This window comes from Manis javanica, chromosome 16 (assembly GCF_040802235.1).
Source record: "Manis javanica isolate MJ-LG chromosome 16, MJ_LKY, whole genome shotgun sequence".
Taxonomy (NCBI): Eukaryota; Metazoa; Chordata; class Mammalia; order Pholidota; family Manidae; genus Manis; species Manis javanica.
The window spans coordinates 21,317,656-21,344,961 of NC_133171.1; the positions used below are offsets into that span (position 1 = coordinate 21,317,656).

Here is a 27,306-nt window from a genome sequence, read left to right on the forward strand (position 1 = left end):
GATCCTTCTTTTCCTTACAAAATAGAACTAACAATGTAATTAGGAGTCTTCTGCATCGAAAATTTTGAAAAGTAAAATTGCACATCTAAGTAGATTCTAAAGAATTTATGAATTTGCCAACCTTAGAAAAGAATGTGTATCTATAAATGGAGTAAGATGATGCACATATGTGTAGGCACTGCCTAGCTGCAGAGTTGGGGCATTACTGGTATCTTAGAAGCTACTTGCCTCCCATCTGTCACCTCACCTTCTCTTCCACCAGGAGTAATCACTTCCCTTAAGTTTCCTGTTAATCATTTTGTTGCTATTCTCTGCAATTTTATTACATCTATTTATGCACCCATATACAAAATAGTATATGGTTGTAAACGTAGGTAAATGGAATTACACAGCATGTAGTCCGCTAATTATTTCTGAGATGTAACCATTGACATGTTTGACTGTAGTTCATTCATTTGCACCATTACATGGTCCTCAATTGTATTGATCTACCAAATAACTACATTGCTAATGTTGATGGATATGAAGTAGGTTTATTATTATTATTATTATTATTATTATTATTAAGGCATCACTGATATACACTCCTGTGAAGGTTTCACATGAAAAACATTGTGGCTACTTCATTCACCCATATTATCAAGTCCCCTCTTACCCCACTGAAGTCACTATCAGCATACTAAGTTACCACAGAGTCACTACTTGTCTTCTCTGTTCTACACTGTCTTCAACATGACCCTGCACACCATGTGTGCCAATCTTGATACCCCTCAATCCCCTTCTCCCTCCCCACAGACTCTCTCCCACCCCTCCCTTTTGGTAACTACCAGTCCCTTCTTGGATTCTGTGAGTCTGCTACTGTTTGGTTCCTTCAGTTTTGCTTCGTTCTTGTACTCCACAAACCAGGGAAATCATTTGGCACTTGTCTTTCTCTTCCTAGCTTATTTCACTGAACATATTGCCCTCTAGCTCCATCTATGTTGTTGCAAATGGTAGGATTTGTTTTCTTCTTATGGTGGAATAATATTCCATTGTGTATATGTACCACATATTTTTTATCCATTCATCTACTGGTGGACACTTAGGTTGCTTCCATATCTTGGCAATTGTAAATAGTGCTTCAACAAACATAGGGGTGTATATGTCTTTTTAAATCTGAGATTTGTTTCCTTTGGGTACATTCCTGGGAGTGGAATTCCTGGGTCAAATGGTATTTTGGTTTTTAGTTTCTTGAGGAACCTCCATATTTCTTTCCACAATAGTTGAACTAATTTACATTCCCACCAGTAGTGTAGGATGTTCTCCTTTCTCTGCATCCTCGCCAGCATTTGTTGTTTCTTGTCTTTTTGATGTCAGCCATCCTAAGTGGTGTGAGGTGATATCTCATTGTTGTTTTAATTTGCATTTCCCTGACAATTAATGATGAGGAGCATCTTTTCATGTGCCTGTTGGCCATCTGAATTTCTTCTCTGAAGAATTGTCTGTTCAGATCCTCCACCCTTTTTTTAATTGGGTTATTTGCTTTTTGGGTGTTGAGGTGTGTGAGTTCTTTATATATTTTGTATGTTAACCCCTTGTCAGATATGTCAGTTACAAATATATTGTCCCATTCTGTAGGATGCCTTTTTGTTCTATTGATGGTGTCCTTTGCTGTACAGAAGCTTTTTAGTTTGATGTAGTCAAACTAAAAAGCTTTTGTTTTGCTTTTGTTTTCCTTGCCTGAGGAGCTGTGTTCAGAAAAAAGTTGCTGATATTTATATTCAAGAGATTTTTGCCCAAGTTTTCTTCTAAGAGTTTTTATGGTTTTGTGAATTACATTCAGGTCTTTGATCCATTTTGAGTTTACTTTTGTGTATGGAGTTAGACAATAATCCAGTTTCATTCTCTTACATGTAGGTGTCCAGTTTTGCCAACACCAGTTGTTGAGGAGGCCGTCATTTCCCATTGTATATGCATCTGGGTTCTCTACTCTGTTCCAGTTATCTATGCGTCTCTTCTTGTGCCAGTACCAAATTGTCTTGATTACTGTGGCATTATAGTAGAGGTTGAAGTTGGGTAGCATAATCCCCCAGCTTTATTCTTCCTTCTCAAGATTGCTTTGGCTATTCAGGGTCTTTTGTGGTTCCATATGAATTTTAGAACTGTTTGCTCTAGCTCATTGAAGAATATCATTGATATTTGATAGGGATTGATTTGAATGTGTAGATTGCTTTAGGCAGGATGGCCATTTTAACAATATTAATTCTTTCTATACATGAGCACAGGATATATTTCCAGTTATTGGTGTCTTTAATTTCTTTCATGAGTATCTTGTAGTTTTCAGCTTATACATCTTTCACTTCCTTGGTTCTGTTTATTCCTAGGTATTTTATTCTTTTGTATTCAATTGTAAATGAAATTATTTTCCTGATTTCTCTTTCTGCTTGTTCATCGTTATGATATAGGAATGCAACAGGTTCGTGTATTGATTTTGTATCCTGCTACTTTGCTGAATTCAGCTATTAGTTCTAGTAGTTTTGGGGTGGATTCTTTAGGGTTTTTTATGTACAATATCATGACATCTGCAAACAATGACAGTTTAACTTCTTCCTTGCCAATCTGGATGCCTTTTCTTTTTTTGTGTTGTCTGATTGCTGTGGCTAGGACCTCCAGTACTATGCTGAAAAAAATGGGGGAGAGAGGGCATCCTTGTCTTGTTTCTGATCTTAAAGAAAAAGCTTTCAGCTTCTCACTGTTAAGTATGATTGTTGGCTCTGGGTTTGCTGTATATGGCCTTTATTATGTTGAGGAACTTGCCTCCTCTACCCATTTTGTTGAGAGTTTTTATCATGAATGAATGTTGAATTTTGTCAAATACTTTTTCAGCATCTATGGAGATGATCATGTGGTTTTTATCCTTCTTTTTGTTGATGTGGTGTATGACGATGGATTTTCAAATGTTGTACCATCCTTGCATCCCTGGAATAAATCATACTTGATCATGAAGGGTGATCTTGATGTATTTTTGAATTCAATTTACTAATATTTTGTTAAGTATTTTTGCATCTCTGTTCATCAAGGATATTGGCCTGTAATTTTTTTTGTGTGTGGTGTCTTTGCCTGGTTTTGGTATTAGAGTGATGCTGGCCTCATAGAATGAGTTTGGAAGTATTCCCTTTTCTTCTACTTTTTTGGAAAAATTTAAGGAGAATGAGTATTAGGTCTTCACTTAATGTTTGATAAAATTCAGCAGTGAAGCCATCTGGTACAGAGATTTTCATTGCTGGTAATTGGTCTGTTTAGATTTTCTGTTTCTTTTTGGGTCAGCCTTGGAAGATTGTATTTTTCTAGAAAGTTGTCCATTTCTTCTCGGTTGTCCAGTTTATTACCATATAGTTTTTCATAGTATTCTCTAATAATTCTTTGTATACCTGTGGTGTCCATAGGGATTTTTCCTTTCTCATTTCTGATTCTGTTTATGTGTGTAGACTCTCTTTTTTTCTTGATAACTCTGACTAGTGGTTTGTCTGTTTTATTTATTCCTTGAAGAATGAGCTCCTGCTTTCATTGGTTCTTTCTATTGTATTATTCTTCTAGATTTTATTTATTTCTGCTCTAATGTTTATTATGTCCCTCCTTCTACTGACTTTGGGCCTTATTTGTTTTTCTTTTTCTTGTTTGTTAATTGTGAGTTTAGACTGTTCACATGGGATTATTCTTCTTTCCTGAAAGAGGCTTGTATTGCAATATACTCTCTTAGCACAGCCTTTACTGTGTCCCACAGATTTTGCAGTGTTGAATTATTGTTGTCATTTGTCTCCATGTATTGTTTGATCTCTGTGTTTATTTGGTCATTGATCCATTGATTATTTAGGAGCATGTTGTGAAGTCTCCATGTGTTTGTGGGCTTTTTCATTTTCTTTGCATAATTTATTTCTAGTTTCATACCTTTGTGGTCTGAGAAGCTGGTTGGTACAATTTCAGTCTTTTTAAAAATACTGAGGCTCTTTTTGTGGCCTAGTATGTGATTTATTCTTGAAAATGTTCCATGTGTACTTGAGAAGAATGTGTATCCTGCTGCTTTTGGGTGGAGGGTTCTGTTTATGTCTGTTACATTCATCTGTTCTAATGTGCTGTTCAGTACCTCTGTGTCCTTACTGGTTGATCTATCCTTTGGAGTGAGTTGTGTGTTGAAGTCTCTTAAAATGAATGCATTGCATTCTACTTCCCCCTTTAATTCTGTTAGTATTTGTTTCACACATGTAGGTGCTCCTGTGTTGGGTGCATAAATATTTATAATATTTAAATTCTTTTGTTGGACAGACCCCTTTAACATTATGTAGTGTCCCTCTTTGTCTCTTGTGACTTTCTTTGTTTTGAAGTCTGTTTTGTCTGATACAAGTACTGCAACTCCTGCTGTTTTCTCCCTATTAGTTGCATGAAATATCTTTTCCATCCCTTCACTGTTAGTCTGTGTATGTCTTTGGGTTTGTATTGAGTCTGTTGTAGGCAGCATAGATGGGTCTTGCTTTTTTATCCATTCAGTGACTCTATGTCTTTTGATTGGTGCTTTCAGACCATTTACATTTAGGGTGATTATTGAAAGGTATGTATTTATTGCCATTGCAGGCTTTAGAGTTTTTGTTACCCAAGGTTCAAGGGTAACTTTCTTACTATCTAACAGTCTAATTAAACCCACTTAGTATGCTATTAGAAACACAATCTAAAGGTTCTTTTTATTTTTCTCCTTTTCTTCCTCCTCCATTCTTTATATATTAGGTATAGTATTCTTTACTCTTTGTATATCACTTGACTGACTTTGGGGGTAGTTGATTTAATTTTGCATTTGCTTAGTAATTAATTGGTCTACTTTCCTTACTGTGGTTTTATTTTCTCTGGTTACAGCTATTTAGCCTTAAGAACACTGCCATCTATAGCAGTCCCTCCAAAATATACTGTAGAGATGTTTTGTGGGAGGTATATTTTCTCAGCTTTTGCTTATCTAGAAATTATTTAATCCCTTCTTCAAATTTAAATAATAATCTTACCAGGTAGAGTATTCTTAGTTCGAGTCCCTTCTGTCTCATTGCATTAAACATATCAGGCCACTCCCAAGGTTTCTGCTGAGAAGTCTCATGATAGCCTGATGGGTTTTTCTTTGTATGTGATCTTTTTTTGCTGTCTGGCTGCTTTTAATAGTCTGTCCTTATCCTTGATTTTTGCCATTTTAATTATTATATTTCTTGGTATTGTCTTCCTTGGGTCCCTTGTGTTGGGAGATCTGTGTACCTCCTTGGCCTGAGAGACTGTTTCCTTTCTCAGAGTGGTGTACTTTTCAGCAATTACCTCCTCAAAGACACTTTCTATCCCTTTTTCTCTCCTTCTTCTGGTACCCCTATAATGCAAATATTGTTCTGTTTGGATTGGTCACACAGTTCTCTCAATATTCTTTCATTCCTAGAGATCCTTTTTCTGTCTGTTTTCTCAGCTTCTTTGTATTCCTGTTCTCTAATTTATATTTCATTTACCTTCTCCTCCACTCATCTAATCGGCTTTTAAATCCCTCCATTGTATGTTTCATTTCAGATAATGTATTTTTCAATGTTTATATCTCGTTCTTAAATTCCTCCCTGAGGTCTTCAATATTCTTCTGTAGCTCGGTGACTATGTTTATGATTCTTATTTTGAAATCGCTTTCAGCAAGATTGATGAGTTCATTTTCACTTGGCCTTCTTTCTAGTGTTTGTGGGATGTTGGTTTGAACCAGGTTCCTTTGACGTTTCATATTTGTAGGTGGCACCCTCTAGTGCCCAGAAGCTCCACTTTCTGGTGCTACTGAGCCCCTGGAGTGATGGTGGTGGTTGCAGGTGAGTGGCAATAGTGCCTTCCAGGAGGAAGGAGCTCTTTCCTGCTTCCCAGTTGTAGTGCTTGCCTCCACTGCCAGGGCCAATGGGCCAAGCATGCAGGGAGGATCTTCTGTGCTGGGCACTTGTAGCTGCCATAGGCGGGGATGCTATCTAGCTGGCCTGGTGCAATGGTGGGAGCAGCCTGTTTGTGATCCAGTGCCAGCCAGGAGGAAGGAGCAGCAGGCTGCTTATTGCAGTGGTGGTACCTCATATCTGCATCTATTGCCAGGTAGGGGGATCGAGCACCTGAAGCTCCTGAGAGTTCACAACCTGCTGGGCAGAGTGCACCTGGACAATTTTTTCCACCTATACTTTCTCCTGAGCAGCAAGCTCTGTGCAATCCTTGCTCCTTTAGCAGCCCTCGCTGTTAAGAAGTCTCTCAGAATGCCTGCCTTTCTTTTGTCCCAGAGTGGCTAGTTGTGGGTACCTGTTCTCCACAAGCAGCTGGAATCTCTCCAAGTATCTGCCTGTCTTAGCTTTCCAACCCCAGTAATCTACAGAACACCATGTAATGTAAGTTTGTGCTCCCAGAGCAGATCTCCAGGGCTGGGGTCCTAGCAGTTCTAGGTCTCAACCCACTCCCTGGTCCATTTCTCTTCCTCCTGCCAGTTAGCTGGAGTGGGGAATGGGCTTGGTTCCCACCACATCACGGCTTTGGTACTTTACCCTGTTCCCTGAGGTCTGCTCTGTTCCCCAGGTGTAGGCAGTCTGCCACAGCCTTCTTCCCTGTTGCTTTTTCAGGAGTAGTTTTATTTGCTATATTTTCATATTACATGTGGTTTTGGGAGGAGGTTTCTGTCTCATCTTTCATGCCGCCATCTTTAAGCCAATTGGATATGAAGTAGTTTTAAATGTTTTTGCTTTACCCATAGAGTTGCTGTGAATTTTTTTATCAGTACATTTGGGCACCAGCAGGGACTCTCTGAAGTCCTCACCAAAAAATGTCAAACTGCTAGGTCACAGGACTTATGGAAGTTTAATTTTACAAAGCAATCCCAGACTCTCTGTAAAATGGTCTTCCCAGTTATTACTGCCATCAGCTTTGTATAATAGTTCTGCTTCAGCATTCTCCAATATTTCATATTGTCCAACTTAAAATTTTTTCTAACCTGTTTAGTGAGTGATGGTATCTCCTTAGAGTTTTAATTTGTATTTCCCAGATTATTAATGAGGTTGAACATTCTTTCATATTATATTAATCATTTGTGTTTGATAGCAAGTGAAAATTTTTCTCAATTTTTAGCCTATTTTTCTGTTAGTTTGTTTGTCCTTTCTTTGAGAGCTCTTTGTATACTAAAGCTTTTTCTCTTTTGTCAGTTCGTTATTCACTTATCAGAACTATCTTTTTACAGTTTATGGCATGTCTTTTTATTTGTTTTATGATGTACCTTAATAAACAGAGTTTGTTAATGTAGTTGAATATTTGCAATTTGTACTTTTGCATGTCTTAAGAAATCCTTCCCTTAATTTACCTGGAATTAATTCTTTGTATATTCTGAGATAGAATCTAATTGCATTTTTTCCTGTAGAAATAACTGATTGTCCTGGAACCACCTACCAGTAGTCTTTATTTACTGATCTGTAATGACCTCTGTGACATAAATTAAAATTCCATATGTGTTTGGGTCATATTCTGGGCTATTTTGTTCTATTGGTCTAATTGACTATCCCTGAGCAGTACTGACTTTTTTTTTAATTACTGTGGCATCTATCAGGGGTGATGACCCAAACTGTCCTTATCTCCGACATATCTTGCCTACTCTTTACCTTGGCTCTTTCATATAAAATGTAGTGGTAGGACCAAGTTGCCATGTTCCAAGGAAAGTCTTGTTGGACTTTTAATGAAAATTTTATTGAATGTAGAAGTCAATCTGAAGAGAATGGACAATTTTGTAATCAGTTGTCTATCCCATAAATATGCTATTTATTTTATGTAAGTCTTTAATGACTTTAACTAAAGTTCTATGTTTTATTAGACTTAGCTGCAGAGATTTTGTAGTTGTACTTGTTATCATACACAGTAACTTTTGGTATGTTATAGTTTCTAATTGATTGCTGGTGTATAGAAATGCAAGTAACTTTCTAATTTTGATTTTGTATCTAGCAGCATTTCTAAGATATCTTACGAATTCTAATAATTTATGTGGAGATTCTTTTGAATTTACCATAGACTCACAATTTATAATCTATAAATTATAATTAGATTGCTTTTCCTTTCAATGTAAATTACCTTTAATTTCTTTTTTCATGCTTTGTCACACTAGCTAGTATTTCCAGTATAATAGAAATGGTGATATTGAGTATATTTATCTTGTTCCTGATCTTAAAGAGAATTCTTTCAAAATTTCATCATTAAATATGTTTCTGTAGATTTTTATGAATATCCTTTATTAAATTCAGGAAGTTTCCTTCTATTTCTAGTTTGCTAGTAATTTTTACTATAAATTTCATATGTATTGAACTCTTATTCAATATTCGTTGACATAGTTATTTCTTAATCTGCTAATACAGTGAATTATACTAATCTCTCTGCTAATATTAAATCAACTTTCCTTCCTGAGACAAAACCAATTTTGCAAAGGCATGTCATTCATCCTTTTAATATTTGTTGCATCTATTATTGCTTTTTAGCATTTTTGCATCTGTGTTTTTGAATGAGATTATACTGTAATTTTCCTTCTGTCCTTTGGTTTTGGTATCAAGGTTATGCTAGCTTCATGAAATCATGTGGGAAGTATTCCTTCCTTTTGTTATCTGGAAATTTGTATAAGATTAGAACTTTGATTCCTGGAATGTTTTGTAGAACTTGTCCATGCCTGGTATTTTTTTTGTAGGAAGTTTTTAAAAACAATCTTTAATTGTTATAAGACTACAGTCTTACAATTTCTTCTTAAGGAGTTTTATGTTTTCTAGGGTTTCTCCATTTCATCTGATTAAACATTTTGGCATACAGTTGATCATATCTTCTGTTTTTCTCTTTTTGTACTCTATGTTCCCTTTGATCCCTAATGTTATATTCCTGCCTGTTCATATTTTTCAACAATTAATCTTGTCAAATATTTTTTAGTTTTATTATTTTAAAGAGTAAATTTTTGGTGTTAATGATTCTATTATAAGTTCATATTCTCTTTCACTACTTTTTACTCAGTATTTATTTTCTTCTGCTTTCTTTGATTTCCTATGAAACCGAGTCTTGATTTAATGTCTAGCAAATGAACAGTTTTTGTAAATATTCCATATGTGCTTGAAAAGAAATGTTAATTCTCCAGTTTTGGTTTTAACATTATATAGATGCTTATTAGCTTAAGCTTATTAAATTTACTATTCAAATAAGATTTGTGAACTATAGATAGTCCTTTTATTTTTTATCAGGTTGACCTAAGAATTATTGAGAAATTTGTTAAAAAATATTCCCTATAATGGTAGATTTTTTTAAAATTGCTCCTTTTAGTTCCATCAGAGTTTCCTGTATTTGTGTTCTGAAAAATGTTGTTAGGTACATTCAAACTTCAAAATATGTTATCTTTCTTGTGAACTGAACCTTTTGTTATGATGTAGTGACCCTCTTTATCTCTAATAATGCTTACTGCCTTCAAGTCTACTATATTATATCTATGCTTAAACATAATAGTCCTTTTTTGGTTATATTCTTTGGTGTTTGAATTTGCAGTTGTTTAGAGTTGGTTGAATTTAGGCTTCTTTTAGACTTGCATTTCTCCAAAGAGGGTTGGTTCATTTTGGCTTCTTCAGGCTGCCTTGAAGGCATTATTAACCTGGGACCACATAGTTACATTTAACCCTTTAAGATTTTCTGACTACACAGATAGCATGAATGCAGGACAAAACATTTGTGGGGCCTGGTTAGTGTCACCAGTTCTATCCATTGACGAGATGAAGACAGGTAGGTTTCTTTGTTGTCCTTAAAGTACGTTGGACTTATTTCTACCTAATGCTCATGCAGAAGGTATAGACGTGGAGACAGAGTCTCGTCTTCCATAGCCCACTTTGCATGGTTCCAGCATTTCCTTTTCTGTTTCCTGCATACCCCTGACATCAAAAACTCTCCAGGCAGAGGGACAAGGACCAAGTGGTTTCACTCATGTGTGGAGTATAGGAACAAAGAAGGGACTGGGGGAGCAGGACAGCAGTGGAGTCGCAGAGCCCAGGAGTGGACTGACAGTTGCCAAGGGGAGGGGGACTGGGGCGGGAAGGGTGGGAGGGGAGGGCTGAAGGGGGAGGAAGAAAGGGGGCATTACGATTGGCATGTGTGATGTGGGGGGGCACGGGGAGGGCTGTGCGGCACAGAGAGGATGCGTGGTGACTCTGTGGCATCTTGCTACGCTGATGACGGTGACTGTAGTGGGGGTTGTGTGGGCGGGCTTGGTGAAGGGGGGAGCCTAGTGAACATGGTGTTCCTCATGTAATTGTAGATTAATGATGCAAAAAAAAAAAATCACACTAAAGATTAGGTATAGCCAAGTCAAAAAAAAAAAAAAAATTCTCCAGGCTCCCAGGGTTTGGCAGATGTCCTCAATGTTCCCACTCCCTCACCTCCTGAAGTTTCCCATTTTAATTTGTTTTTGGCTTTTGGAAGTTTTCACTTTCTTGCTAGCTTGGTGATACATATAAAATATATTTTTGTTTTTCTGTCTAGCCTTGGAAGCTATTTTTATTGGGAAGACCATTGTGGTGTTCTTGTAAAAATTAAAAAATGGACACCTCAATAGATTCTTATACTAAAATCAGGTTTTATTGGCATGAGTTTTGTCTGGTATAGTGTAAGGTTTTTGAAGTGCAGATAAAATATTATTTAGTACAAATGTAATTTTTAAGATGCTGTTCTTATTTCAACTGAAGTAGCTAATATCTGTGAAGCAAAAACCTGGCTTAGACTTTCTTTTTACCACCTTAACTCTAGAACTAGGATTTTTGGGTAAGGAGCTATTTTTGGTGTCTTTAAAATAATGATTCTTGAGAATAATTCAACTCAAAAGAATAAAAGTAGTTTGTATTATTGCTCTTGAACTCAAAGCTCACAAAACTAAACATCCCTTTCATACTTTATAGTTTGCTTCCTGTCTTTGTACCTTCATAAATATTTGGTTTAGGTGCCTGATTGTTTACTCTGCAACATTGGGTAGGTTCTTTAACTTTTCTGTGTCTTAATTTCTTCATATATAAATTGGGAATATGATAATACCCACCACCTTGGGTTGTTGATAGGATTAAATAAATAGTACATGTAAAGCCCTTTGCATAGTGTCTCGCACATAATAATCCTGGAATAATTGGAAACCACTCTTGCTGCTTTTATGTCTTTAACTTCAAAATCAAAACAACTCTTGCTTTATTCTGCTGCTTTTCTCAGGTATGTGCCCATCGAAGACCTACTGGAAATTTATAAGAAACTCTATGGCCGAGAAGTTATCACCAAAAATGCAATTGTTGACTGTTCATATCTTCAGTTCTTAGAATTGTAAGTGTAACCCAGAGGAAAATTTGCAACTGATTTATTTCAAAAGTACACTTTCTGATGTTTTAGTTTCCTAAGCGTGGATTTTGGATTTATGCATTTTGCTTATTTAAAGGTAGTTTGATAGTGTATACATGCTGATGGAGTTTTTCTTCATTATTTGCTTCACTTCTTTATAGAAACTACATACAGCTCATGGTCAAAATTATTGTTTATGTTGCAGGTATGGTGAGGTGTTAGCTGTTTCCAAGGTAAAGACTTCATTCTTCATAATCTTAAGAGTTATGAAGATACCAGGAATAGCACCTTATTTATTTCCTTATTTTTATTTCTTTCTGCTACAGCTTTATCCCACTTATTCTAGAAGTTCCCCATTTTTGGTGGAACAATTCCAAGAATATTTCCTTGGAGGACTGGACGATATGGCGTTTTGGTCCACTAATATTTACAGTCTAACAAGCTTCATGTTAGAGAATGGGACCAGGTAAATTATTGATCTTATTTCTTCCACCAATCACTCCCTGGCTTGCTACTCCCTTCCCCAACATAACTCTCAGGTTTTTCATATGATTAAATGAAAAGGAAAAAGAGAAAAGTCTCACAAAGTGAATCAAGGGGGAAAAGAATGGAAACCCGGTCATTTCAAAGGTCTGACTAGCTCCCATCGGGTTTTAGATGTACTTGTGCCTCATATTTCATGGGCAGAGAGGCCGGTGGGGAGGAATCAGCCTGCAGCACGGTGCTCCGTCTGTTTCCTCTGGGAGAACACGTGCTGTGGGCTGGGGTGCCCGCTCTCCACAGGCTCCAGCAACTGGGACTTGGTGACTCTCCTCTCCACCCCTGCTGACCTCTTAGACTTCAAGGGCTTCAAAGGGCATGTCACCTAACTAGCCACACTCCACAATTCCGTCTGAAAACGCATTTTTAAAGCACGGCCCTCTGTTGGAAGTTGACGTCTAGCCCCAGAACACCCAGGATGAGTGTCAGGCAGACTCACATGGCACGTAGACCAGGGTGGTCTGGTCGTGCCCACTTCCAGCTGTAGCGGACCTTTAGGCCCTTACAGAATCTGCCCATGGCCTGGAGCAGGCAGGCTTCCTCCCGGAGCGCGTTTCCAGCCATACACTGTGTCGTCCTCCCACACGGCCGGATTGAGTCAGGTCGGGGTGAGGGTCTGGGTAGGGAGCATAGTGGGCAGCACCCGATGCAGGGAAAGGGCAGAGGGGAGGCAGAAGCAGCAGCAGTGGGAAAGAGGGTTCTATGGCAGGAGCCGCACCTGGCGGCCCGTCCGGGTAAGGATCAAGGGAGGGCCGGGGCTGCTAGGTTGGAGTGCCCTGTATGTGTAGCTCTGGAATGTTGTACCCTGGATAATGTTTCTTTGCCCTTAAAAGACTTGCTAATATTCAAATAAAGTTAACCATAATAATGTGTTGATTGGAAGCAAAATCCTGTTTGATGATAAATTTGACATTAGCCTGGTAAATATCAAACATGTTTCAAAGACACTGTTACGTTTGGCAGAGATAAACAATCCCGTATAAATGCCATTTTTAATAGTGAAATAAGCCTCAAGTAAATCTCCAGTATCTCCTCCTACAGCCATGGGTTTTTAGGTGTGTACAGGTGGTAGAGAAGAGGGGCTTCGGAGTTGGAGAGGCTTGCCACTCACTGCTGAGTCATCCTAACCTCGTGTTGAATTTCCCTGAGCTTTGTTTTCTTATCTGTAAAATGGGGGCAGTAATAATTTTCTTTATCATAAGGTTGTGAGGAGGAGCAAATGAGATCACCCAGGCAATCTCATGGTTTAGCAGGTAGTAAGTACTTTGTAAATGTTGGCTACTAGCATTATAATTAGAAGAAAGTTAAGTTTATATTGGAAGGTTTCATAACACATGTTAGAAGGAATAACTGGAATTTTATTTGTTTTATAGGGTCCATGTGTTGAAATGATCTTCAAACTGGAAAACATTTTTGGTGTTTGTTTTTGGTTAGGTTGTCCAAATAGCTAAGGACAGATGTGTAGCTTAACCCTATTCTTTAAGTAGGAGGAAAGAATTAAGAATGAACAGACTTCTTGTCTCTTGATCTCTGTCCTAATTTATCAGGATAGAATATTTAATGAATTGATTACATCTTTACACACAAATGCAAAGATTCATCAGAATCTATGGAACTTTTTGGGAAATTTGGAGAAGGCTCCAAAGAAAAATAACACAAGTTCATGAGAGAAAGAAAAGAAATGTACATATCTTCATATTATTTAACTTACTAATAGGTTATCTTACAAAGCAAATTTATGTTACTTGAAACTCACAGTATATTTTCCTAAAGAAACAGTGAAATAATGGTAGTTATATTCCCACCCACAATTGTACTCAACTCAAAAGTATTTGTAACTGTAGTGCTAATGTAAGGCTATCATCTGAATCCTGGTGATGAAGAAAAAAGAATATAAGGGAAAACCATCCCTCAGCTTGAATCTGACCCTCTGAAAGATCCTGATAGGAAAAGTTTGCCTCCAGCATCTTTCCATCTCCTCTTCTGTAACCCTTTTCCAGCAACTAGTTCTCCTTGCCCCAGGCTTCCTACCACCATCTTAGACTGAACGTGCCTCAGTGATGTCCATACAAATCTCCCTCTCCTTAAACATAGTTTTTGTTCTAGAACAGACTCTGGCAATGTAACCCAACTCCCTTAGTGCTTTGTTTATAGAGTTAGGGGAAAGCTGATCTCTTAAATTCTCTCAGTGGCCTTTCACTTGTAGAAAAGGGATAATTACCTATTAGTGAGTTTATAAAATTTTGTTTTTAAAGAAATAAGATTGGGAAATTCAGACATATTTGAGCACAAGTGGACAGAAGGTGACATCGTTGGGAATCCGTGTCTTTCACACTGTAACTTTGAGATGATGGTTCAGCTTAGTGCGGAACAGGAGGTGGAGCGAAGTGCAAGGCTGGGAGCCTGGGTGACCAGCAGTGGGGGGCTGCCTGTATTGCTGTGATGTTACCTGCAATCTGTTGTCCACCCTTACCATGTAGGGCTTGGGCCGTTTACCAGTCCTTCTGGCTAAGTAACAAACACCTGTACACTCAATCTTTTGGAGGTGCTTTGAAGTGAACCACCAATTCTCAGTAAAATTCATGCTTTAAAAGAAGGTAGAAAAATGCCTAATTCATTTGATTATCTCCCCAGTGACTGCAGCCTACCTGAGAACCCCTTGTTCATTGCATGTGGTGGCCAGCAAACCAAGACCCAGGGGTAAGTGGATTATAAAATTGTTCATAGGAAAAACATATCATCTGGAAGGGTCTTAGTAGACATCAGAAGCATGGGATTTGGAGAAAGATATAACTGCAGGTACAGCTGTGTAATTTTAAACAGTTTGCTTAATTTTTTTGAGCTATAGCTTCCTCTTTTGACAAAACACAAAAAATAAATGTATATACATATTCCCAGACTTATGGTATAGATTATGTACAAGAAGGGATGTAAAGCAATCAGTACACTCGTAAGTATTCACTAAATATTAAATTGTAGTTAATATTATTATTACTGTCAGTTTTATTACTCATAAACTTTACATGAAAAGTAATCAGGACAGGATAGGGAGAAGACCTCTCAGGTAATTTCTGATGAAGAGAGGCAGAGGGTCTGGTCTGTATTCCAAGAGGTGGTATTCTGAGTTGAGGCCTGGTACCACCACGAACCATTCATTCATGCACTTAACTATGTGTGTATTCTAAATATTTGTTATTAATATGAAGTACACATAATAGAACTAGATCCTCATCCCTAGGTGCGGGGGCTAGTTTAGGCATGAAAGACCTCCTCGTGAGCAAGGCAGAAACAGTTCCTGCTCTCACAGGGTGTATGCCTTGCAAGTAGGTGGGCACTGAACAAGAACTTGTAGACACTTTTCAGTGTCAGGAAGGAAAAGTGCCGGATGCTCTAGGGATGTACCTCAGACTGGTTTAACCCAGTTACATAAGAGCTCTTTCTGAGGAAATGATGTTTCAACCAAGATACTGAAGGGTAAGCAAGAGTTAGGTACTCAAAAAGAAGGCATTCCAGTGCAAGGCCCTAAGGTAAGACAGAACTTAGAGCTTAATATACTCAATGGTGTCTCACATGAGCCACTTCATTAATTTCTGTTGCCCCGCTTCCACTTCAATCATTTCTGAAACCTATTTGGCTCCTCTAGGCATCTGTTTTGTAGGTTGGTTAACATATATGAACTTGAGAACACGAGAACACATTTTTATTGTATAATTAATTCTAGTATGTCTTTAAAGATAAATCAGGATGCCTGCATAACAGTGTCTAAAACAGCTATAGACCTATTTGACTGTTTTTATGAAATATTGAAATGCCTTCTTTTTTAGTAATCTGGAAGGAATTCAAACCTTTTACACTATAGAACTTTTAGGCTATAGAAAATACTTTTTATAACGATAGGAATTTAACCTTGGAAATATGTTTACTAAAAGATTTCATGGAGTCTCTAATGAAATTTTTTTTTTAATTTTATTTTTTGTGTTGCTGTTTCTTCTTTCAGATGTTAAAATTGTATGGTCTTTTAACCTGTGACCAACTTGACTATATTCTTCCACTCAGTTATTCAGGCGTTTGCTGTATTCTCAGACTTAACCATTTTATTCCTCTCTTTTCAACAGCTCAAAAGTACAGAAAAATGATTTTCATAGAAATTTGACCTCATCCTTAACTAAAGATGTTGGAAAAAATATAAGATATACCCAAAGAGGAGTGTTTTTTGGCGTGGATTCCTGGACCTCAGTAAGAATTTTATTTCTAATGGGGAATGAGGCCCATGCTGTCTCCTGTGCTATCTTGTTTTGTGAGTCTGGACCTCAGTGGCTTTTGGCAGGTCCGGTGGAGCCCAAGGTGACCTTGGGTATGGGGTCAGTCCTGCCCTGTCCTTGCTGCAAAGTGTGTCAGCAATCTCATAGGCTCATTGTGCAGAAATTCATCCATGAGGTCATCTTTAAGTGTCAAACACTCTACCAGGAGGATATAAAATGAAAGAGAAATAGATTCTAGAAAATGTCAGTCTAATAGGGGTGATAATTACCAAAGTAACCATGTATAAGTAGGGTGCAGCAAATACTGCGGTGGTGGGGGTGGAATACTTAGAAAGTGGGGATACAATTTTTATCTTAGAGGCTGTCAGAGAAGGTTTCATGGAGGAGGTGGCATTTGGATTAGGCCTTGAATAATAGCATTTCAGCAAGGAACAGGTATTTCTAGTAGTAGGTGGGGAGAATTTCAGGATGTTTAGAAATCTGAGCAGTCTTGTTTCCCTGGAACACAAAATGAGGGATTATGGGAGGATTGGGAAGGTAAGTAGGCATTGGATTGTGATGGGCTTTTATCATCTGAGAAGGGTTTAGACAATGGTGTCTAAATGGTATCAAGAGCCTGGGCAGGGTCAGCTTCCTGGATGTGCCACCTGTTTAGTAACATAGAAGGGCCCCATGCTTGGTTTAATGCTCTGCTGTCACTACCTTGAAATTCTTAATCATTTTTGAACAAAGGGCTTTGCATTTTCATTTTGCAATGGGCTCTGCAAATTATGTAGCCAATCCTCAATTTGGGACTTCTGTCAAAGAACATACCATTTTGTCTTGCAGTTATTTGTATCTGTCTCCTTTGCTCAAAATGACAAGTTGTGTAAGGGAGGGACTTTATATTGCCATGGTGCCTGGCACATAACAGGAGCTAATTAAATGCTTCCTGGTTGAATGAGCAAACCAAAGCTGGGCATTAGGATGAGCAATCTGTGTGTGGCCTGCCAGAAGCATCAGCATAGAAACCAGAAGCCTCGACCCCTTCCAGCATATAACTTGCACTTCCCTGGGGCCTGAGCTGTTCATGGCTGTGCCATGGCTCTGAGAAGATCCTGCTGTGTTCTAGGGAAGGCCTTGGAATTCTTGTTCAGTCTCATGTCACTCTTGAGTGGATTTAGAGTTGTATCCCCTTGAATGGATCTGGTATCTGGCCAGGTTGTTCAGGGCCACTCCAGTCTGTGTGTCTTGTGCAAGCACAGAAAGAACAGTTGAGCACCAGTGTTGAGGTCCCCTCCCATGCCTGCCTGGCTTCTTTAGACTCAAAGCAAATACAGCAGCCTCTTAGTTTGGGTGTGGTTTGGAAGGTGTTTTTGGCATCCTGGTGTTCCAGTTTATTTGGGGAAAAGAAATGTACATACACACACACACACACACACACACACAAATATAATTATCAATCTAGATGGAATGGACTTGGCTTTTAAAGAAATTTTAGTCCATAAAAATTTTTTTGTTAGTCTGTACTAACCTGCAGAACCTATCCTGACTTAGTTGGTTCAGGTTAAGTCTCAGCTAACTCTTCCCATGCTGGCCCCAACCTCTAGAGCTATACGTATCAGCCCTCAGTGCATACTGGGGGGAGTGGTTTCACTCTCCTAATTGTCATAAGTGATAGTACTTGTTGATAGAAATTAATGTTTTATTTTTTAGCACTTGTTAAAACTCATTTATTTTACAGAAGTCCAATACTTTTGACAGGAAACAGTAGCTTTGCTGGTCATGCCACATTTCTTAATCTGTCAATAATGATTTTTTATTCTAGGGTTCCCTAAACTTTATGTACCAGATTTTGGAAAAGAACATACGGACAATGTTTACAGACAGCTCTCAGCAGCCACAGAAGCATGTCTCCAGCCCCTTAGCATCTTACTTCTTGGCATTTCCCTACACAAGACTTGGCTGGTAGGTATACATTTATCCCATTCGAGAATGTTATCGGTATTAATTTCATTCAGTCATTCAATAAATGTTTTAGGTGTCACATGTTAGCACCTTTTATTCCAATTCACCATCAACAAAAACAATGTAGTGGCAAAGTTACTGTAAAGATGAAACACTGCCTTAAAACTGGTCAAGATATGTTTAAATGCAAGGAGCTTGTACTTCACTAAATCACAGTAATAAAGTATTTTATAGAATATTTGTAAAGCTTCGATATTCTTGGAGACACAGGTTACAGATTTTTTTAAATCGAATGATATTAGGAAGAAATTAGCATATAACTCTTACAATGATTGGAATATCATAACTGCATATGCAAAAACCTAGTATACCACAATAATTTTATAAAGGTAATGTCATAGGGAGTCCTCTGATTTTAAATATCAACTCAAACTGAGCCCAACTATAGAAATGTGACTATTTCCTGGAGGTTTTGGAGAAAGCTCTTTCTTAAATCCAAATGTCTCTTGGAACAATTCACTGGCAAACCTTCCTTTTTAGACCAGTAACACGTTCAGCTCCAGCACAGGGAATGGAGGTGCATGCTGGGTTCACTGGCTGTTCACTTATGAATAATTGCACTTGGTTGCCTTCCTGAAAGATCCAAAAAAAAGGCCTCCTGCTGGAAGGAGCCACAGGGGGAGTACAGGTCCTTGCCCAGCTAGTGTGTCGTCTCGGGGTGCAGAGGACAGCAGCATCTCCATGGGGTGTGTGTCTGACCCCTTGCACCATGTGTCACATGCTTGGGAAACTTCTTCTCTTTTCCTTCTGTTCTACCACTTACTTATGTGGCCATAAGAATGAGAATAAATCAATTATTTTTGGTCTTTTCAGTCCTAGCAGAGACATTTGAACCTTTGACTCAGTTTGCCCATCTCTGTAACTGTTAGGTAATGGAATCACATTTGAAAACATACATTAAAAGTGTTGGAGATTTAATTTTTTTCCCACTGCAAGGTATGCTATGTAGCCATGGTTGAAATCAAATGGTATACTTAACAACAAGCTTGTCTTTGATCAGGAAATTGAAATGAGTTGAGTCAATCAGAAAGCAACCTGTGCCATTGGCTGGACAGGTTTGGCTGGGGGCCAATTTCCTCTCTGGTCTAGGCCAAGCCCGGCATTGTGCTTTGGCTGTTCTGGGTACTGCATGTACATGATACTTTGTGAAGATGTTCTTATCTGCTTAGGTTATATAGTTCTAAAATGCCCAGAGGCCTTGATTTGTCCATTTTAGTTTTCTTTGACAGTAAGACTGAGTCACAAACAGAAATGAGTATTCACAATTGTCGCAACCCTTCAGGGGCCGAGGCAACACGCCCAAGGTCTTGATTCTTCTCTAGGCTTTATTGTCTAATCTCTCACGGCGGTTACAGCAGTTGTCGGGAAGCTTTTCTCCCTCCCGGCGGGCTCCCTTATATTCAGTCACCCAACCAATCCGGGACAGTATCATGCGTGACCTTTAAGCGGATAGGTGTCACGTGCCACTCTAAGCGGGCAGCACGAGCTGTGCACGGGTACGGAAGTCTGCTGGGCCAATCCCCAACAGGGAAGAGGGGAAAGGGTGGTGAGCAGGTGTCTAGCTAGAGTGGGGCTCAGCCTCGGCCGTAGGCCGGGCCCCCACATCTCCCCCTTTATTGTTTTATAACCAAAGGGCTGTCGGGATCATGCCTGTCTTAGGTCGTCCGGAGTCTGCGGCATTCTTATATGCGCAGCTCCCGATCTTACCCGTCCTTGACTACTGATCCAGCATATTAAGCCATACTCTAGGGGAGATGCCTTCCTCTAGTGCTGCCATGGCCTGCAACAGGACCTTCCGTTCTCCCCGTTGCTGTTTATGTAACAGACTTTCCTCCCAAGCAGGAGAGGCCCACAATTAGCAATACCAGTAATACACCCTCATATACGCAGCCCACAGACAAAACCTCCCCCAAGAGGTCCAATTGTTCTTGAAGAAGGTTCATGCGTTGGTTGACCAAGGCCATCCCATTCTTAAAATGGCCATTGATGACGTTCTGCGCTGTCATTGCCGAGGCAGTGGCCTGGGACAGACCATTCAGCATCTCTGCCGTAGGAATGGTGATAGTCAGCGTGGCGGTGGCTGCAGCTGCAGCTCGGCTCCGCCGTCGCCTGCTGTAGGATCCACGGCAGGAGCAGAAGCAGTGCAATCATCTTGTACCTCTGCTCCTGGGTTTTCCACTCTGCGTATCAGACGTTCAGGCACCCAAACGGGGTTCTGCTGGTCCTGTGGAAAAACACAAACCGAGCCTCGGGTCCAGATTATCACTGGGTCCGGGCCTTTCCATGTTCCTTCCAACACATCCTTCCACAAAACTTTAGGCATGTGTTTTGGCTTGGATTGTTGGCTGTGCCGCTCTGCTGCACTGCGGCCATTTTTGTCCAGTGTTCTAAAGTCTTCTCCTATTCCCCCTTTTTGTTTATATAAGGCATTCTTGAGGGTGAGGTGGGTGCGTTCCACCATACCCTGACCCTGAGGGTTGTCTCTAGCTCCCTGCTGCTCTCATGACACAAAAGGATGTCATCCATATAATGATAGATGATTATCAGGGGAAACTGTTTCCTGACAGTTTGTAAGGCCTTCTTTACATACACATGGTGGGGCTATTAGCCATGCCCTGTGGCAATAAACCTTTGACAGTCTCTGGGGTGAAGCGGGATGGAGAAGAAACAGTCTTTGATACTTTTTCCTAATTACAAAAATAGGTGTGTTCCATGGCGAGGTAGAGGGCTGGAGGTGACCAGCTGCTATCTGTTCTTGTACTAAAGTGTGGGCTGCTTCCTTCTTTTCTTTGGTGAGGGGCCACTGAGGTACCCACACAGGCCTTTTTAGGCTGTTTTCCCTCAGTGGCCCCGAAGAAAAACCCAATCCTGGTCCTCCGTCCCCATCCTCTCTCTAAAGGGGGAAGTATCCTAGTTATGATTTAGATGGACTACGTCGCTAATTCCGCGAACCTTTTGATTTTGTCGCCACTCTGCGAACCTTTTGATTTCGTCGCCACTCTGCGAACCTTTTGATTTCATCGCTGCTCTGCGAACCTTCACTGGCACCTCCTCATTCCATATATTATAATAAACAATGTCACAAACACTAACAGGACACACACTACACATAATATCACAAACACTAACAGGACACACACACTACACATAAACACCCACCGCAACTGCCTGCTGTCTGCCCTGCCACGTATACTTTCAGTTTACTCGCCGATCCACTCACCCTCCTCGGTTCCCTCTCCCGGTCTGGCCAGCCGACCGAACGGCGTCCAGCGACGTTCATCAGCAGGCACCAGGGTCAGCGGATCAGGTCGCGACGAGGTTTAGCGATTCCCGGGTTTCGGCACCACTTGTCACGACCCTTCAGGGACCGAAGCGACATGCCCAAGGTCTTGATTCTTCTCTAGGCTTTATTGTCTAATCTCTCGTGGTGGTTACAGCAGTTGTCGGGCAGCTTTTTCTCCCTCCCGGCGGGCTCCCTTATATTCAGTCACCCAACCAATCCGGGACAGTATCATGCGTGACCTTTAAGCGGATAGGTGTCATGTGCCACTCTAAGGGGCAGCAGGAGCTGTGCACGGGTATGGAAGTCTGCTGGGCCAATCCCCAACAGGGAAGAGGGGAAAGGGTGGTGAGCAGGTGTCTAGCTAGAGTGGGGCTCAGCCTCGGCCATAGGCCGGGCCCCCACAACAATAGTCTTGCAGAATGGAGAGATCAGTCAGAGGTAGTTAAAGTGCTGGATTCTAGAAGGGAAAGAATCAGGTGACCATTTTACACACAGCTCTCAGTAGATACTGTTGTGGGGGGATTTTCTCTCTTCTCTGCAGGGCCATGATCTCAGCTGACCTCAACCAGGATGGGATTGGTGACCTGGTGGTGGGTGCCCCAGGCTACAGTCACCCAGGCCATATCCAGGTCGGGCGCGTATATCTCATTCATGGCAGTGACCTGGGCCTGCCCCCCATTGACCTGGACCTGGACAAGGAGGCCCATGTGATCCTGGAGGGCTTCCAGGTGAGGCACCAACCTCACATTTTCTCTTTTGGTGTCAATAATCCATTGTCCTTATTTCATGGCAAATTCTCCAGAATGAATAGTCAGGAACAAGAATAATGATAGTGATGAACAGCTATTTACATTTGTGTAGCACTTTTCCCTTTTAACAGCATGTTCACTTCATTTATCACAGTCTATCATAACTGAGTGTTTAGTCTAGTTCCTTCCAAAGACTCAGTTCTGTTTAGAACTGCTTTGAGTAGGCAGTCTCAGTATATGATTTCTTGGTAATACAAAACTTTCTCTTTTTTTATATAAATATTTTATTTTGTAAGAATTTTAGATTCACAGAAAAGAGAGTTCCCTTAGCCCCTTTACCTGGCTTCCCCTATATTATCATCTTAAATGATTATGGTATACTTGTCAAAATTAAGAAACCAACATTGGTACATTACTAGTAACTAAACTTCAGACTTTGTTCAGATTTCAGTCCTCTGTTTTAAGAGATTATTCATCATCAGAAAAATTCTGTAATGACTGTGCAAATGCTCTGCTTGGAGTAGCATGAATTCCTCTTGGGTTCACTAGGAGATTTGGAGGGTTTTCCTCCAGGACACCATTGACCTTAGTTCTTCAAAGTGCAGTTAAGAAAGGCAGACAAGCCTGCTACTACTTACAGATGAGTGTGGGGGCTTTGGTGGCACTACATGCTCCAAATATCAAGCCCCAGGAGAAGGATCCCTAGACTTTAGGTTCTGAAGCAAACCACGGAACCTTGCATTGTTCAGTTAATGCTGTGAAGAGAAAGAAGACAGCATGCTTAAATTTACTTAAAAAATGAAAAGTACAATGTTTTGTGACCTTATTTAAGCTCTGATGGAAGGAGCCCTGAATCCAAGAGGTGTTAATAAGTTTCTGACCAGTGTATGAAGTCACACGACACAGTCTCAGAGTGAAAACATTGTCTTGAACCTTCTGGCACATGAGAAAGTTCCAAAATCAGTCTACCCATTTCTGTTGTTTCTTGTTTCTTTACAAACCACTCCCCCTGAGACTTTTATATAAAGTATAATCCTTTAGGCTCCTGTGGACAGGGAATAGGGGAGGCAGCTTCTTTCTGTGGATAGTAAACTCAGACACTCAGGTACAGGAAGGAGCTGGCTGCGTGCCCTCTTCTCCCAGTGACCTTTGATAATTTGGAAGATGGCCGGATTATGGCATGGACTAGGGACGGGAATCCTGCTTGCTGGCCCTGTTCTGCAGTTACACTTTCTGTATCCTTGCCCACAAAGGGGAGGATTAGAATAGATATCCAAAGCATTTGTCTGCTTTAAAATTCTGTGCTTCTTTGGGAGGAACTGGTTAACCCTCAGGAGAGCTTGATGGTATGGCTGGTGGTGATGAAATGAGTCTGTACTCAGTGGGCAGGGGCCCTCATTTATTGGCCCTACCCTGCCCCAATGTGTTTGTGTCCCAGGGCCAATCCTTCCTTGTTTATCAAGTTTCTGCCTTGTTGAAAGGCACAATCTTCATACATGTCATTGCACACAAGTATAGAGCGATCAGCTAGTAAATAATAGATATGGGTTCTTGTGCATGTGTACTGTGTGGTAAATATCACCTGTGCAAGGCCATTATTGTTATATAAGGTGTGAAAGAATAGAACTAAATGACTTACTTTTAGGTCTAGGCTGACTCTAGACAGGAGGAGATGAAGGATCACTTTGGAAGAAAATTGTCTCTGAATGGACTGAGTTTTCCATCTGTAAACGGTGAAAGTGAGGAATAATAAAAGTATCTACCTTAATCCATGTCAGACATGGATTAGAACCATGTCTACAGTGGTGTTGTCAAACAAGACTTTCTGTGGTGATAGAGATGTCCTATGGCCGTGCTGTCCAATGTGGCAGCCAGTAAACGCATTGGCTTTTGAGCATTTGAAATGTGACTGGTGCACTTGAGGACCTGAAATTTTTACCTGGTTTAATGTTAATTAGTTTAAACATAACAGCCACATTTAACTAATGGCTGATAGTACCGGACAGTACGTCTCCAGAACATCCTGGGTATTCAACGATGTTAGCTACTATTATTGCTGGTGTTAGATGTTATTATTTCAGATACTTTCCAAGAGGAGTTTGGCACTTAATGTGGGGCACAGTGCACAGTAGCCTATTTCCTAAAAACCTAAGACTTGTGAGAACAGACCGTCTTCCCCTCAAGGCAGGCAGACATGTAAGCTAGTGTGGCAAATGTACCTGCTACTGCAGTCCTGTTGCTCAGTGTTAGGTGGAGTCTCAGGCCTCTCCCCTCCCAGGAGTCAGGAGTCAGGAGTGCCCTTCCGAAGGTTGTGGCTTAGCTCTGGGGAGTCACTCATACCTCTTCAGCCGTCAGGTCGGTTTGGCTCAGCCTTGGCTGTGTTGGACTTTAACAAGGATGGCGTGCCTGACCTGGCCGTGGGGGCCCCCTCAGTGGGCTCTGAGCAGCTCACATACAAGGTAAGGGTGTTGTTGGTGGGGTTGGGAGAATGGGATGGGAGCCAGCACTGTACAGAGCAGAGTATTTGTGGGGAGATGCTCTTGGGCATTAGGTCCTTGATGCAACCTTGCGTTGCCTGGCAGCACCTGGTCTTAGTTCCACAGATACTTACTCTTCCGCCTCCCACCCCCACCCCCTCCATGATGCTGAACGGAAGTGAAGGGAGACAGAAAGTCCAGCCAGTCCAGAGCTTCCTGTCATCACAGCACACAGGAGACTTCCCTGCATGTTTTCTCTCATGCAGAGAACCCAACCTGTTCCCCATTTTCTTACCCAGAGCAGGGATCCTGGCCCAACAGGGTTCTCTTCCCACTTGTACCCAATGCCGTACCCAGCTTCTGCACCCATCCATTGCCCTCTACCTACTGTAGGCTTGCCTCTTGTCCCTCTCTCCTTGAGCTATGTTTCTAGATTGGCCAACAATTTGTCATCTCCTGGACCCACCAGGAGCTCTCACTTTAGGACCTTTGCTCATACAGCTCTCTCTGCCTGGAAAGCCCTTTCTCCCTGTTTTTTTCCTTCAGGGGTGACATGTCATTTGCAAGAAGTGTTATCTAGCCCCTGGTTTAGGTGAGACCTCATTGTCCTCACATAGCATCCTCTACTTTATTTCCAGGCTGTCATGTGATAATTGCCAGTTTGCCAGCTTTTCAGGAGAACAGAGATTGGTCTTATTTATCATTGTGTACCCAGTCCTTGGCTCACGATGAAAAATACATGCTCATATAATGAATAAGAATGGAAAGGGGCAAGTTATAAGATAAGGACCAATTATTAACACAGCGTATGAGTCCCAAGGCAGATGACATGTTAGTGTCCAGAAGAACAAAGCAACAAAGCAGCATAGCCCCGAAACAGTGCACAACATGGGTTCCCGTCAGTCACTGGGCTCCTGACCTTAGGGAGCCTAATGGTGATTTATTCCATTGTCAGCCCTTTGTCTTGCTGCTGTTGAAGGTTCTCAGGTCCCCACCTGAGCCTTATGGTGGCTCTGTGGTCTGCCTTTGCCTAGGGCGCTGTGTACATCTACTTTGGTTCCACCCAAGGAAGACTGTCTTCTTCCCCCAACATCACCATCTCTTGCCAGGTATGTTTACCACCTTAGTCAGGTGCAGAGAACTAGAACTTGCTGTATTCTAATTGCCTCCAGGGCTGAGTACAATGTGGTTTCCTGGTTTACTTTTCAGGATACCTACTGTAATTTGGGCTGGACACTCTTGGCTGCAGATGTGAATGGGGACAGTGAGCCCGATCTGGTGATTGGCTCCCCTTTTGCACCAGGTGGAGGGAAACAGAAGGGAATTGTGGCTGCATTTTATTCTGGCCCCTGCTGGAGTGACAAAGGTAGTGCTTGAGAGAGAGTGGGTGGAGACCTTCACTGCTCTAATCTGTGGTGGTTTAACTTGCATGTGGGTTTATGTCCTTTTTCTTCATTCCATATCATTTCACCTGAATTTTCTAAAAGTCTCTTATTTTTTGAAGATATTCTGGTAAGTGATATGGATAGAGTCACTGAATATACAAACAGGGACCTGACTTCTAGACCCAAATCCAAAGGGAATCATAGGTTATTCCCAGTCCCAGTGTTAGAGTGGAAACTCTAAAGGCATCCTGGTGATGCTCTAAACAGTCCGACAGGGGCTGTCTTTACATAGCATCCTCTGTTCCACAGAAGTGGAGCTAGAAATTAATTTTTTTATATAAAGTGTAGATCCAGTTCTGACATAGGGGTACTGGGAAGAGCATGGTATCATGAGTTCTGGCAAAAAATGGCAGAATGAACCTGATTCTCATTAGCGTACAAAAAGTGCCCCCACTTTTCCTCTGGCAGTCTTCCCATGTGAAGTAAATGACACGGGTTGTCTTGTGTAGAAAAGTTGAATGTGGAGGCAGCCAACTGGATGGTGAGAGGTGAGGAGGACTTCTCCTGGCTAGGATACTCCCTTCACGGTGTCAGTGTGAACAACAGAACTTTGCTGCTGATTGGGAGTCCGACCTGGAAGAATGCCAGTGGGTGAGCACTCGCACTGGGGCCCCAGGACCACCGAGCACAAGGAGCAGCTGCTTGCTGCTGTGGGGGCCTGCGGCGGGCAGAGAAAGGGCCTCCAAGGAGTTCTTACCAGTCAAGGACAAGCTCAGGCTCTGGGGCAAGGTTGCAAATTGGGCAATTGGTTTTCCATTACAGAGTACCCCAGACTAAGTGCCTTAACAACAGGAATTTATTTTCACATAGTTCTGGAGGCTAGAAATCCAAGATCAAGTTACTGGCGAGAGTTGGCGTCTCCTGAGGCTTCTCTCCTTGGCTTGTAGATGGCCACCATCCCCCTGTGTCCTCACACTGCCTCTTCTCTCTGTGTCCATCCCCAGTGTCTTTCCCTCTTATAACAACACGAGTCATATTGGATTAGGGCTCTAACCTAATGACCTCATTTTAACATAATTACTTCTTTAAAGACCCTATCTCCAAACAGCAAGCTGTGTAACATTCTGAGGTGCTAAGTAGGACTTCAGCATAGGGGCTGAACTGCTCCTCCAGTGTTCATAACAGTTGGCATCCCTATATTTGCTGTCAGTCGGGAGGCAAAAAGAT

At 40.9% G+C, this 27,306-nt stretch overlaps 1 protein-coding gene across 6 annotated transcripts in view; it reads left to right on the forward strand.

Annotated features, from left to right (window-relative positions):
• GPLD1 (glycosylphosphatidylinositol specific phospholipase D1) overlaps window positions 1–27,306 on the forward strand; it is an 84,928-nt gene that overhangs the window by 32,393 nt on the left and 25,229 nt on the right. For all 6 annotated transcript variants that reach the window (XM_036994359.2, XM_036994357.2, XM_036994358.2 and 3 more), the window contains 11 exons: window positions 11,254–11,361; window positions 11,582–11,609; window positions 11,703–11,842; window positions 14,551–14,616; window positions 16,032–16,152; window positions 17,986–18,125; window positions 22,010–22,196; window positions 24,566–24,676; window positions 25,729–25,803; window positions 25,904–26,060; window positions 26,589–26,730. In XM_036994359.2, the coding sequence (XP_036850254.2) occupies window positions 11,254–11,361; window positions 11,582–11,609; window positions 11,703–11,842; window positions 14,551–14,616; window positions 16,032–16,152; window positions 17,986–18,125; window positions 22,010–22,196; window positions 24,566–24,676; window positions 25,729–25,803; window positions 25,904–26,060; window positions 26,589–26,730 (1,275 nt within the window). The remainder of the gene's footprint in view (window positions 1–11,253; window positions 11,362–11,581; window positions 11,610–11,702; window positions 11,843–14,550; window positions 14,617–16,031; window positions 16,153–17,985; window positions 18,126–22,009; window positions 22,197–24,565; window positions 24,677–25,728; window positions 25,804–25,903; window positions 26,061–26,588; window positions 26,731–27,306) is intronic.